General features: G+C 44.8%; 1 protein-coding gene across 1 annotated transcript in view; it reads left to right on the top strand.

Annotated features, from left to right (window-relative positions):
* The window catches only part of LOC306922139 (son of sevenless homolog 1-like), a gene marked incomplete at both ends in the record, with an annotated part of 64,294 nt that overhangs the window by 23,424 nt on the left and 25,393 nt on the right, over positions 1-15,477 (top strand). The window contains 2 exons of the mRNA XM_079499534.1: positions 2,784-2,901; positions 14,702-14,764. Coding sequence (XP_079355660.1) covers positions 2,784-2,901; positions 14,702-14,764 — 181 coding nt within the window. The remainder of the gene's footprint in view (positions 1-2,783; positions 2,902-14,701; positions 14,765-15,477) is intronic.

The raw sequence follows: 15,477 nt of genomic DNA, 5'->3' as shown, positions 1-15,477 counted from the left end.
CGATTTACAGTAAGTAAGAACAATACATGGTAATAGAGCGCCGAAGTCCTGACGTCACTGGCTCATCCCCTCGATTCCCCTGGTGCACGGACGTAATTTATCTATGGAGAATAACATGGGGTCATCTTAAAATTGTTTCATATAAGCATTGTGGTCCAAAACTTAACAAGCTGTCTCTGCGTTATTGTCAGGGAGGTGTCTCTGTATCGTTATATTGTCGGGGAGGTGTCTCTGTATCGTTATATTGTCAGGGAGGTGTCTCTGTATCGTTATATTGTCAGGGAGGTGTCTCTGTATCGTTATATTGTCAGGGAGGTGTCTCTGTATCGTTATATTGTCAGGGAGGTGTCTCTGTATCGTTATATTGTCAGGGTCTCGTTATCGTTATATTGTCAGGGAGGTGTCTCTGTATCGTTATATTGTCAGGGAGGTGTCTCTGTATCGTTATATTGTCAGGGAGGTGTCTCTGTATCGTTATATTGTCAGGGAGGTGTCTCTGTATCGTTATATTGTCTGGGAGGTGTCTCTGTATCGTTATATTGTCAGTGAGGTGTCTCTGTATGGTTATATTGTCAGTGAGGTGTCTCTGTATCGTTATATTGTCAGTGAGGTGTCTCTGTATGGTTATATTGTCTGGGAGGTGTCTCTGTATCGTTATATTGTCAGTGAGGTGTCTCTGTATGGTTATATTGTCAGTGAGGTGTCTCTGTATCGTTATATTGTCAGGGAGGTGTCTCTGTATGGTTATATTGTCAGGGAGGTGTCTCTGTATGGTTATATTGTCAGTGAGGTGTCTCTGTATCGTTATATTGTCGGGGAGGTGTCTCTGTATCGTTATATTGTCTGGGAGGTGTCTCTGTATCGTTATATTGTCAGTGAGGTGTCTCTGTATCGTTATATTGTCAGGGAGGTGTCTCTGTATCGTTATATTGTCAGGGAGGTGTCTCTGTATCGTTATATTGTCAGGGAGGTGTCTCTCTAGCGTTATATTGTCTGGGAGGTGTCTCTGTATCGTTATATTGTCAGGGAGGTGTCTCTGTATCGTTATATTGTCGGGGAGGTGTCTCTGTATCGTTATATTGTCTGGGAGGTGTCTCTGTATCGTTATATTGTCAGGGAGGTGTCTCTGTATCGTTATATTGTCGGGGAGGTGTCTCTGTATCGTTATATTGTCTGGGAGGTGTCTCTGTATCGTTATATTGTCAGTGAGGTGTCTCTGTATCGTTATATTGTCCGGGAGGTGTCTCTGTATCGTGTATCGTTATATTGTCAGGGAGGTGTCTCTGTATCGTTATATTGTCAGGGAAGTGTCTCTGTATCGTTTGCGACAGTCAGTCACTTATGCATATGATACAGTCTGTTTCTAGTGAAAATGTAACTAATTCAGCAGCAGTAACAATAGTGTTTTCTCTCAGTCAGTTGATTCTTCATCCATATGAGTGAAGTGGCCTGAATTATTTATTTATTTTTCAAACACAGTTCTTATATGAGGCGGCCAAAATCCTCCTATGGGGATTACAATGCAAATAAAAAGTACATGAATCGGTGGATTTGCGCCCTCTACCGATATTGACGTCAGACTTCGGTGCTCTATACATCACATACATAAAATTAGTCATAAGCAAGGTAAGAACCTTTATCTGTCTTATGCCCAAACCACACCAATTGTCGCGTTGGGACAAAACTGTTTCTTTTAAAGGTAAACCGGTGGTTGACCTTAAAAAAAACGTTTTGTCCCAACGGGGACAAAAGTATAAAGTGCTATGTCTACAAAAAACGCTATCTAAGTTACATAAGTTTAGCCTTTGCATACGCCTGTAGGGTCGTCGAGGCTAACAACAAATACTCTAACAAACCTTAACCATCCCTTCTCTAAAACACCCTGGACAACGCTCCACACGTCCCAGACTCTTCTCCCTTCTCTAAAACACCCTGGACAACGCTCCACACGTCCCAGACTCTTCTCCATTCTCTAAAACACCCTGGACAACGCTCAACACGTCCCAGACTCTTCTCCCTTCTCTAAAACACCCTGGACAACGCTCCACACGTCCCAGACTCTTCTCCCTTCTCTAAAACACCCTGGACAACGCTCCACACGTCCCAGACTCTTCTCCCTTCTCTAAAACAGGGGTTCTCAACGTTTTTGGCCGGGGACCCCCGGAAATGCTTTGGCAATGTCTCGGGACCCCCGCCCCGCCCCCTCCCGACCCCCAATATAAATTGACTGCTACAATAACCTTAACCCATTTTGGGCGGGAACCCCTTTTGGTGTTTTAAGCATTATGTTATAATTTAGCTATTGAAAAATAGCAGATCTACAAGCTCATAGCCAAATTGTAGGTTGTAGGTCTGCTATTTTTGAATTTTTTTTTTTTTTTTAATAATTTGGGGACCCCCTAAAATAATTTGGTGACCCCCCGAGGGGTCGCGAACCACGGGTTGAGAACCCCTGCTCTAAAACACCCTGGACAACGCTCCACACTTCCCAGACTCTTCTCCCTTCTCTAAAACACCCTGGACAACGCTCCACACGTCCCAGACTCTTCTCCCTTCTCTAAAACACCCTGGACAACGCTCCACACGTCCTACACTTTTCTCTCTTCTCTAAAACATGTGTACAACGCTCCACACATCCTACACTCTTCTCCCTTCTCTAAAACATGTGGACAACGCTCCAAACGTCCCAGACTCTTCTCCCTTCTCTAAAACACCCTGGACATAGCTCCACTCTGATATTATTGTGTTATGAATAGTTCAATAACATGTTTTTTAATTAACAGATGATTCCGGGTCGTCAGAGGAAAGTTCTAGAAGAAGCTCATGAACTGAGTGAAGATCATTACAAGAAATACCTTCTGAAACTACGTTCCATCAACCCCCCCTGTGTTCCTTTCTTCGGTAGGTTCCAGCTAAAGATAATGCTAATGCTAATGCCTATGCTAATGCTAATGCTAATGCTAATGCTAAAGCTCATGCTAATGCAGTGAAAACATTGTTCTATCCTTACTCCTCAGCCTCTTCGCTTCCACAATAGACACAAATGTAAATTCACAAGTTTAAATATGTCACTGTTTAAATATGGAGTGCCGTGATTTATTTCCCCCTAAAACATGATCATCAGGTATTATGATTATACAAGGAGGAAGATTTCTGTCAAAAAAGTATACAGCAAGTGTTACAAATTATGTCTCTATGTGGCCACACCCACCAGTTCATTAAGTATACCTGGTTTACACCTTAGCACCGCCCACCTGAACTTAAGCCTCGCCCACAGCTGTTGTTGTATGATAATGTGGGAGGGGTTAGGGTCACTAAAATGGTTTCATTTCGATTGGTCTTTTTGACTCAAAGGCTTTCAGCTTTCAGGAAGAAACCAAAATACACATGGGAAGACATATTTGAATGTTATAACCACACCTGACACATACAAAACACCTGGGGGTCTATTAGAGTAATGTTAACTCCATAGACACATACAAAACACCTGGGGGTCTATTAGAGTAATGTTAACTCCATAGACACACACAAAACACCTGGGGGTCTATTAGAGTAATGTTAACTCCATAGACACACACAAAACACCTGGGGGTCTATTTGAGTAATGTTGACTCCATAGACACACACAAAACACCTTGGGGTCTATTCGAGTAATGTTAACTCCATAGACACATATAAAACACCTGGGGGTCTATTAGAGTAATGTTGACTCCATAGACACACACAAAACACCTGGGGGTCTATTAGAGTAATGTTAACTCTATAGACACATACAAAACACCTGGGGGTCTATTAGAGTAATGTTAACTCCATAGACACACACAAAACACCTGGGGGTCTATTAGAGTAATGTTGACTCCATAGACAAATACAAAACACCTGGGGGTCTATTAGAGTAATGTTGACTCCATAGACACATACAAAACACCTGGGGGTCTATTAGAGTAATGTTAACTCCATAGACACATACAAACCACCTGGGGGTCTATTAGAGTAATGTTGACTCCATAGACACATATAAAACACCTGGGGGTCTATTAGAGTAATGTTGACTCCATAGACACACACAAAACACCTGGGGGTCTATTAGAGTAATGTTGACTCCATAGACACACACAAAACACCTGGGGGTCTATTAGAGTAATGTTGACTCCATAGACACATACAAAACACCTTGGGGTCTATTAGAGTAATGTTAACTCCATAGACACATATAAAACACCTGGGGGTCTATTAGAGTAATATTAACTCCATAGACACACACAACACACCTGGGGTCTATTGGAGTATTGTTAACTCCATAGACACATACAAAACACCTGGGGGTCTATTAGAGTAATGTTGACTCCATAGACACACACAAAACACCTTGGGGTCTATTAGAGTAATGTTAACTCCATAGACACATACAAAACACCTGGGGGTCTATTAGAGTAATGTTCAATCCATAGACACACACAAAACACCTGGGGGTCTATTAGAGTAATGTCAACTCCATAGACAACATCTGGGGGTCTATTAGAGTAATGTTAACTCCATAGACACATACAAAACACCTGGGGGTCTATTAGAGTAATGTTAAATCCATAGACACACACAAAACACCTGGGGGTCTATTAGAGTAATGTCAACTCCATAGACAACACCTGGGGGTCTATTAGAGTAATGTTAACTCCATAGACACATACAAAACACCTGGGAGTCTATTAGAGTAATGTTGACTCCATAGACACACACAAAACACCTGGGGGTCTATTAGAGTAATGTTAACTCCATAGACACATACAAAACACCTGGGGGTCTATTAGAGTAATGTTAACTCCATAGACACACACAAAACACCTGGGGGTCTATTAGAGTAATGGTAACTCCATAGACACATACAATCAATCAATCAATCTTTATTTCAGACCCAGGAGGATCCATATCACAAACAATACAATATAACAGTAAATACAAAAATAAAAATAAATAAAAAGGTACATATATGCACATATCCCACACTGTTCAGTTTCTGACATACAGACATGTGCGCCAGTGGTTCCACAGTCTCGATGAGAACCTGAGTGAACTGCGTTTAGGGTCCGTTATTACAGCAATGATGTCGTTTATTGACTCAGATGCCCTACACATGAATCCGTACGGTTACGTAGTACAGCAGAGCAGGTAGGTACTCCGACACTAACAAACATCTGGCTAGCACTGGAGCTTCTTGGCACTCTCAACAGCAGCCTCATACATTACAGTCATTTAGCAGACGCTTTTATCCAAAGCGACTTACAATAAGTGTATTCAACATAGGTAGGGAACAAAAACTACTAATCACCAGAAGTCTTTAGTGCATTTTCTGCAAAAACAAGCAACCAAGAGTATACCTAGTGCTAAGGTAAAAGTGCAATATATCAGCTACCTATTTCCTTAAACAGATGAGACAAAATAGCTAAATCAAATGAGCATGAGCTAAAACAATTAAGTGTATCGACTAAACAAGATCCAATAAACAATACAACAATAGAAAACAAGCGTTCGTACAACTAGTTAACAACAAGTAGGTCAGGCAGAGAGGAAGGGTAGTGTTTCCTGAAGAGGTGGGTTTTCAACCTGCGGCGAAATATGGGCAGTGACTCTGCTGTCCTAACATCAGTGGGGAGTTCATTCCACCACTGTGGGGCCAGAACAGAAAAGAGTCGTGACCGTGTGGATCGGCCAGAAGGACCCTTGAGTGACGAGGCAATCAGTCGCCCCGAGGTGGCAGACCGAAGTGGTCGGGCAGGGGTGTAGGCATCGACCATAGCCCGGAGGTAGGAAGGAGCTGTTCCTTTCACTGCCCTATAGGCTAACACCAGGGTTTTGAACTGGATGCGAGCCGCTACGGGGAGCCAGTGTAGAGAACGGAGAAGGATGGTTGTGTGGGAGAACTTGGGGCGGTTGAACACCAGACGAGCCGCAGCTTTCTGAACAAGCTCCAGAGGTCTGATGGCAGATGCCGGAGCACCAGCAAGGAGGGAGTTGCAGTAGTCCAGGCGGGAGATGACGAGAGCCTGGATGAGCACCTGGGCTGCCTTCTCCGTGAGGAAGGGGCGAATCCTCCTGATGTTGTAGAGGAGGAATCTGCAGGACCTTGTCACTGATGCGATGTTTGCCGAGAACGTCAGTTGATCGTCCAGGGTCACACCCAGATTTTTCGCAGTCCGAGTTGAGGTCACCACAGCATTATCAATGGTGATGGCCATGTCTCGGTGCGGACAGCCCTTCCCCGGGAGGAACATCAGCTCGGTCTTGTCCAGGTTGAGCTTCAGGTGGTTTGTCGACATCCACGCCGAGATGTCAGCCAGACAAGCAGCAATGCGTGCCTCCACTTGGGTATCAGAGGGGGGGAATGAGAGGATCAGCTGGGTGTCATCGGCATAGCAGTGGTAGGAAAAGCCATGGGAGTGGATGACAGCACCCAGAGATGTAGTGTAGAGAGAGAAAAGAAGAGGACCCAGAACCGAGCCTTGGGGAACCCCAGTTGTGAGCCTGTGTGGTTCTGACACAGACCCTCTCAGCATCACCTGGTAGGAGCGACCCGTCAGGTAGGATGCAAACAGGGAGAGTGCAGAGCCTGAGACACCCATCCCCTCGAGGGTGGAGAGGAGGATCTGATGGTTCACCGTGTCGAACGCTGCAGACAGGTCCAGGAGTATCAGGACGGAGGAGAGAGAGTTCGCTCTAGCGGCATGGAGCGACTCCGTCACTGCCAGCAGGGCAGTCTCTGTCGAGTGACCCACTTTGAAACCAGACTGGTTGGAGTCCAGGAGGTTGTTCTGGTGGAGATAGGAGGACAGTTGTTTAAAGACAGCACGTTCGAGAGTTTTAGATAGGAAGGATAGAAGGGAAACCGGTCTGTAGTTCTTGATCTCAGAGGGGTCAAGTGTCGGTTTCTTCAGGAGGGGGGTGACTCTGGCAGTCTTGAAAGTAGAGGGAAAGTAGCCAGATGTCAGAGAGGTGTTAATAAGGTGGGTTAAGAAGGGAAGAAGTTCAGGTGCAATAGACTGCAACAGAGTGGATGGGACCGGGTCCAGAGAGCATGAGGTGGGGCGACTAGAGGTAACAAGGAGAAGGACCTCGTTAGGGGAGAGGGGAGAGAAGTGGGATAGAGAGGGGATGGGGGGGGGAAGAGGAGTAGATGAAGGTAGAGAGGGGGGGGTGGCAGGCAGACGGGGGTGGGTAGTGCGCAGGGCACCAGCCGGGGGAGGAGGGAAGGAGGATCGGATATCGTTCACCTTCTTGTCAAAGAAGTTGGCGAAATCGTCAGGGAGGAGGGACGAGGAGGGAGGAGGGGGTGGTGGTTGTAGGAGAGAGGAGAAAGTTTCAAAGAGTTTTTTAGGGTTGGAAGCAGAAGCCTGAATTTTAGTGCAGAAAAAAGCAGCTTTAGCAGCTGATAGAGAGGAGGAAAAAGTAGAAATGAGAGATTGGAAGGTGAGAAGGTCCTCCGGGAGGTTGCCATTTCTCCATTTGCGCTCAGCCGCTCTCAGGCTCCGTCTCTCAGTCCGCACTGAGTCCGACAACCAGGGGGCAGGTGGAGTTTGGCGTGCAGGCCTGGTGGTGAGGGGACAGAGATGGTCGAGAGAAGAGGATAGAGTAGAGAAAAGAAGATCTGTGGCGGTATCAGGGGATAGAAGAGCAAAGGATTCAGGGGCAGGGAGAGCAGAGAGAACAGAAGAGGAAAGATCAGTGGAGGAAAGTGAGCGAAGATTGTGACGTGAGGAAATCATGTGGGTAGGGAGGGGCTGTGAGGGGGGAGAGGAGAGAGAGAGAGAGTAGGACATGAAGTAGTGATCAGAGAGTTTCTTACCCTTTTCACTGGAAAGAGGAGTGACAGACAGGTTAGCAATAGAGCAGCCTCTGGTGAAGATCAGGTCCAGTTGGTTGCCCGCCTCATGGGTAGGAGGAGATGGGGAAATAACTAGGTCAAAGGCGGCGAGAAACGAAAGTAGTGGGTCTAGCTGCTTCTCAGTCGGGAGGTTGAAGTCACCCAGAAGGATGAATCCAGAGCCATCGACAGGGAAGTGGGAGACTAGATGGTCCAGCTCCTCCAGGAAGCCACCAGCAGGGCCCGGTGGGCGATAAACAACTGCAATGGTGAGCTTGACTGGATGAGAAACAGTGACCACATGAAATTCAAATGAGGTAGGAGAGAATTGTGACAGTGAAACAGGAGAGTATTTCCATTTTCTGGAAATTAGCAGACCAACCCCACCACCTGTCCGCACGGCTCTGGGAGTGTGAGAGAAAGAGTACACATCTGACAGAGCCGCGGGCGTAGCAGTGTTTTCTGGTCTGATCCAGGTCTCAGTCAGAGCAAGGAAGTTAAGGGAGAGCAAGGATGCGTAGGCTGAGATGAAAGCAGATTTGCCTTCCACCACAGCCGAGTGGCAATTCCAAAGCCCTCCCGTTACCACTTGCTCGACGTGAGTTGAAAGAGTAGGATAGATGAGATTAGTTGTGTCGCGACATCTGGGTGTAACCCAGTGTTTGTGCGACCGCCAGGAAGAAGAGAGGACAGGAATAGGAAGAAAACACATTGTAGATCACTAAACATATACTACAATACACTACTATATCTATCACACTACTATATATGTCACTAATCAATGCTACAGCTTATCGTTCAGTGACGAAGTCGGACTTTGACAAAGTCGCCTGTCGCCTTTGTTCGCCTGGCCTTCGTTTGCTGGCCGCCGCTTAAAAGCTGACGCTTTCAGCTGGTGGTATAAGGCCACTTCAACTGATTGCTAATCGTCTGCCAGGAGTGCTGGCTAAACCACACACTTCACACTTCACAAGGAAATCAAGTGGGCTATACTACTTATCAAGTGGCCTATTACAGGGTGAAACTAATTACACTACTCCAAAGTGCCACTAGCCTACTGCTTGAACACAAACAATACAACTATAAACTACAGACTACCACACAAGCTAATAATATAATACTAATAGAAAAGCACTTAGAGTACCACTACCAGCAGCTTGCTAAAATACAAAATAATGCTACTTACTCAACTAGACAGAGGTCAGGAGCTCAGTTCACTTCAAATGTTGGTTACACACTGAATAGAATACTCACAACCTGGCTACTTATCCCTTGAGCTGTGCTGGCTAAACCACACACTTCACACTTCACAAGGAAATCAAGTGGGCTATACTACTTATCAAGTGGCCTATTACAGGGTGAAACTAATTACACTACTCCAAAGTGCCACTAGCCTACTGCTTGAACACAAACAATACAACTATAAACTACAGACTACCACACAAGCTAATAATATAATACTAATAGAAAAGCACTTAGAGTACCACTACCAGCAGCTTGCTAAAATACAAAATAATGCTACTTACTCAACTAGACAGAGGTCAGGAGCTCAGTTCACTTCAAATGTTGGTTACACACTGGTTACACACTGTCACAATCATACACAATCATTATAGGCCACTGTGAGTCTTCTGATGCTGCTTTGTCTATAGCGGCACCATAGGTGTGCAGTATACAGCGGTGTACAGAAGGATCTAAAGAGCGATATCTTCACAGGAACCGAGCACATGCTAAATTTGCGACACAGCATGTTTGCTTGGGCATACAGCTTCCGTCGCTGTCTATAGATGTCCTTGTCATCTGAGAGATCATCAGAGATGATACAAAACACCTGGGGGTCTATTAGAGTAATGTTAACTCCATAGACAACACCTGGGGGTCTATTAGAGTAATGTTAACTCCATAGACACATACAAAACACCTGGGGGTCTATTAGAGTAATGTTAACTCCATAGACACATACAAAACACCTGGGGGTCTATTAGAGTAATGTTAACTCCATAGACAACACCTGGGGGTCTATTAGAGTAATGTTAACTCCATAGACACATACAAAACACCTGGGGGTCTATTAGAGTAATGTTAACTCCATAGACACATACAAAACACCTGGGGGTCTATTAGAGTAATGTTAACTCCATAGACAACACCTGGGGGTCTATTAGAGTAATGGTAACTCCATAGACAACACCTGGGGGTCTATTAGAGTAATTAACTCCATAGACAACACCTGGGGGTATATTAGAGTAATGTTAACTCCATAGACAACACCTGGGGGTCTATTAGAGTAATGGTAACTCCATAGACAACACCTGGGGGTATATTAGAGTAATGTTAACTCCATAGACAACACCTGGGGGTCTATTAGAGTAATGGTAACTCCATAGACAACACCTGGGGGTCTATTAGAGTAATGGTAACTCCATAGACAACACCTGGGGGTCTATTAGAGTAATGGTAACTCCATAGACAACACCTGGGGGTCTATTAGAGTAATGTTAACTCCATAGACAACACCTGGGGGTCTATTAGAGTAATGGTAACTCCATAGGCAACACCTGGGGGTCTAATAGAGTAATGGTAACTCCATAGACAACACCTGGGGGTCTATTAGAGTAATGTTAACTCCATAGACAACACCTGGGGGTCTATTAGAGTAATGTTAACTCCATAGACAACAGCTGGGGGTCTATTAGAGTAATTTTAACTCCATAGACAACACCTGGGGGTCTATTAGAGTAATGGTAACTCCATAGACAACACCTGGGGGTCTATTAGAGTAATGGTAACTCCATAGACAACACATGGGGGTCTATTAGAGTAATGGTAACTCCATAGACAACACCTGGGGGTCTATTAGAGTAATGGTAACTCCATAGACAACACCTGGGGGTCTATTAGAGTAATGGTAACTCCATAGACAACACCTGGGGGTCTAATAGAGTAATGGTAACTCCATAGACAACACCTGGGGGTCTATTAGAGTAATGGTAACTCCATAGACAACACCTGGGGGTCTATTAGAGTAATGGTAACTCCATAGACAACACCTGGGGGTCTATTAGAGTAATGTTAACTCCATAGACACATACAAAACACCTGGGGGTCTATTAGAGTAATGTTAACTCCATAGACACACACCTGGGGGTCTATTAGAGTAATGTTAACTCCATAGACAACACCTGGGGGTCTATTAGAGTAATGGTAACTCCATAGACACACACAAAACACCTGGGGGTCTATTAGAGTAATGTTAACTCCATAGACAACACCTGGGGGTCTATTAGAGTAATGTTAACTCCATAGACAACACCTGGGGGTCTATTAGAGTAATGTTAACTCCATAGACAACAGCTGGGGGTCTATTAGAGTAATTTTAACTCCATAGACAACACCTGGGGGTCTATTAGAGTAATGTTAACTCCATAGACAACACCTGGGGGTCTATTAGAGTAATGTTAACTCCATAGACAACACCTGGGGGTATATTAGAGTAATGGGAACTCCATAGACAACACCTGGGAGTCTATTAGAGTAATTAACTCCATAGACAACACCTGGGGGTATATTAGAGTAATGTTAACTCCATAGACAACACCTGGGGGTCTATTAGAGTAATGGTAATTCCATAGACAACACCTGGGGGTCTATTAGAGTAATGTTAACTCCATAGACAACACCTGGGGGTCTATTAGAGTAATGTTAACTCCATAGACAACACCTGGGGGTCTATTAGAGTAATGTTAACTCCATAGACAACACCTGGGGGTCTATTAGAGTAATGGTAACTCCATAGACAACACCTGGGGGTCTATTAGAGTAATGTTAACTCCATAGACAGCACCTGGGGGTCTATTAGAGTAATGTTAACTCCATAGACAACACCTGGGGGTCTATTAGAGTAATGGTAACTCCATAGACAACACCTGGGGGTCTATTGGAGTAATGGTAACTCCATAGACAACACCTGGGGGTCTATTAGAGTAACGTTAACTCCATAGACAACACCTGGGGGTCTATTAGAGTAACGTTAACTCCATAGACAACACATGGGGGTCTATTAGAGTAACGTTAACTCCATAGACAACACCTGGGGGTCTATTAGAGTAATGTTAACTCCATAGACAACACCTGGGGGTCTATTAGAGTAATGTTAACTCCATAGACAACACATGGGGGTCTATTAGAGTAACGTTAACTCCATAGACAACACATGGGGGTCTATTAGAGTAACGTTAACTCCATAGACAACACCTGGGGGTCTATTAGAGTAACGGTAACTCCATAGACAACACCTGGGGGTCTATTAGAGTAACGGTAACTCCATAGACAACACCTGGGGGTCTATTAGAGTAACGTTAACTCCATAGACAACACCTGGGGGTATATTAGAGTAATGTTAACTCCATAGACAACACCTGGGGGTTTATTAGAGTAATGGTAACTCCATAGACAACACCTGGGGGTCTATTAGAGTAATGGTAACTCCATAGACAACACCTGGGGGTCTATTAGAGTAATGTTAACTCCATAGACAACACCTGGGGGTCTATTAGAGTAATGGTAACTCCATAGACAACACCTGTGGGTCTATTAGAGTAATGGTAACTCCATAGACAACACCTGGGGGTCTATTAGAGTAATGGTAACTCCATAGACAACACCTGGGGGTCTATTAGAGTAATGGTAACTCCATAGACAACACCTGGGGGTCTATTAGAGTAATGGTAACTCCATAGACAACACCTGGGGGTCTATTAGAGTAATGTTAACTCCATAGACAACACATGGGGGTCTATTAGAGTAACGTTAACTCCATAGACAACACATGGGGGTCTATTAGAGTAACGGTAACTCCATAGACAACACCTGGGGGTCTATTAGAGTAACGGTAACTCCATAGACAACACCTGGGGGTCTATTAGAGTAACGGTAACTCCATAGACAACACCTGGGGGTCTATTAGAGTAACGTTAACTCCATAGACAACACCTGGGGGTATATTAGAGTAATGTTAACTCCATAGACAACACCTGGGGGTTTATTAGAGTAATGGTAACTCCATAGACAACACCTGGGGGTCTATTAGAGTAATGGTAACTCCATAGACAACACCTGGGGGTCTATTAGAGTAATGGTAACTCCATAGACAACACCTGGGGGTCTATTAGAGTAATGGTAACTCCATAGACAACACCTGGGGGTCTATTAGAGTAATGGTAACTCCATAGACAACACCTGGGGGTCTATTAGAGTAATGTTAACTCCATAGACAACACCTGGGGGTCTATTAGAGTAATGGTAACTCCATAGACAACACCTGTGGGTCTATTAGAGTAATGTTAACTCCATAGACAACACCTGGGGGTCTATTAGAGTAATGGTAACTCCATAGACAACACCTGGGGGTCTATTAGAGTAATGGTAACTCCATAGACAACACCTGGGGGTCTATTAGAGTAATGGTAACTCCATAGACAACACCTGGGGGTCTATTAGAGTAACGGTAACTCCATAGACAACACCTGGGGGTCTATTAGAGTAACGGTAACTCCATAGACAACACCTGGGGGTCTATTAGAGTAACGGTAACTCCATAGACAACACCTGGGGGTCTATTAGAGTAACGGTAACTCCATAGACAACACCTGGGGGTCTATTAGAGTAACGGTAACTCCATAGACAACACCTGGGGGTCTATTAGAGTAACGGTAACTCCATAGACAACACCTGGGGGTCTATTAGAGTAACGGTAACTCCATAGACAACACCTGGGGGTCTATTAGAGTAACGGTAACTCCATAGACAACACCTGGGGGTCTATTAGAGTAACGGTAACTCCATAGACAACACCTGGGGGTCTATTAGAGTAACGGTAACTCCATAGACAACACCTGGGGGTCTATTAGAGTAACGGTAACTCCATAGACAACACCTGGGGGTCTATTAGAGTAATGGTAACTCCATAGACAACACCTGGGGGTCTATTAGAGTAATGGTAACTCCATAGACAACACCTGGGGGTCTATTAGAGTAATGGTAACTCCATAGACAACACCTGGGGGTCTATTAGAGTAATGGTAACTCCATAGACAACACCTGGGGGTCTATTAGAGTAATGTTAACTCCATAGACAACACCTGGGGGTCTATTAGAGTAATGTTAACTCCATAGACAACACCTGGGGGTCTATTAGAGTAATTGTAACTCCATAGACAACACCTGGGGGTCTATTAGAGTAATGGTAACTCCATAGACAACACCTGGGGGTCTATTAGAGTAATGGTAACTCCATAGACAACACCTGGGGGTCTATTAGAGTAATGGTAACTCCATAGACAACACCTGGGGGTCTATTAGAGTAATGGTAAATCCATAGACAACACCTGGGGGTCTATTGGAGTAATGGTAACTCCATAGACAACACCTGGGGGTCTATTGGAGTAATGGTAACTCCATAGACAACACCTGGGGGTCTATTAGAGTAATGGTAACTCCATAGACAACACCTGGGGGTCTATTAGAGTAATGGTAACTCCATAGACAACACCTGGGGGTCTATTAGAGTAATGGTAACTCCATAGACAACACCTGGGGGTCTATTAGAGTAATGGTAACTCCATAGACAACACCTGGGGGTCTATTAGAGACACAACAGAAACAATACAAAAACCACAGCACTCCATCTTTAAAACAATGTCTAGAAAGTGTGCTCGTTAAATTGCTTAATAATTCTGTTTGAGACCAAAGCTGAAATTTTGTCCGATGCAAAGATGAAAGCTAAACCTCCCCACCTTTGCATCCGTGCGTGCGTGCGCGCGTGCGTTCCTGGGTGTGTGTGTGCAGGAATCTACTTGACCAACATCTTGAAGACAGAGGAAGGGAATCCAGACTTCCTGCATCGTCATGGTAACACACTGTGTTGTTGTTGTTGTTGTTGTTGTGTATTAGTATGCATGTGCATGTGCATGTGCATGTGCATGTGCATGTGCATGTGCATGTGCATGTGCATGTGCATGTGCATGTGCATGTGCATGTGCATGCGCATCGCAGCATGCACACATCAGCTGCATTGACCAAGCCTATATTGTTAAATAGTGTATGAGAGTTGTAGACACACAAACACAAAAGTAGACTTAAAATGGGGCGCCAGTAAACCTAGACCACTGGGTACTCGGTGCGTCTTGTAAAGTCTGGTGACGCGAGGTTGATTAGGTGCGTCTTGTAAAGTCTGGTGACGCGAGGTTGATTAGGATTAGGATTAGGTTGATTAGGTGCGTCTTCTCTTGAATCTATAGAGGGGACGCGTTCTACGTACACCGTTCCTTTCCGTCCCTGCGCGTGCACGTCAAAAGATTACTGGTACCACGGCGTGGTACTGCGTTCTACGTGCATGATACCACTGTACTCAAGTACTGCATGGGTCGAGTACTCTGTCCACCTCTGCATAATGCTGAAGACTGCCTGTCTACTAGAGATCAGCGGATGAGCTTTTTTGTCACCCAAATCCATCCATCCATCCATCCATCCATCTTCAACCGGTTATCTGTAGTCGGGTCGCGGGGGCAACAGCTCCACCAAAGTGCTCCAGACTTCCCTCTCCAGAGCAACATTAGTGACTT

The sequence above is a fragment of the Electrona antarctica genome (assembly GCF_951216825.1).
Source record: "Electrona antarctica genome assembly, chromosome: 4".
NCBI lineage: Eukaryota > Metazoa > Chordata > Actinopteri > Myctophiformes > Myctophidae > Electrona > Electrona antarctica.
This window is presented reverse-complemented; position numbering and strand designations above follow the sequence as displayed.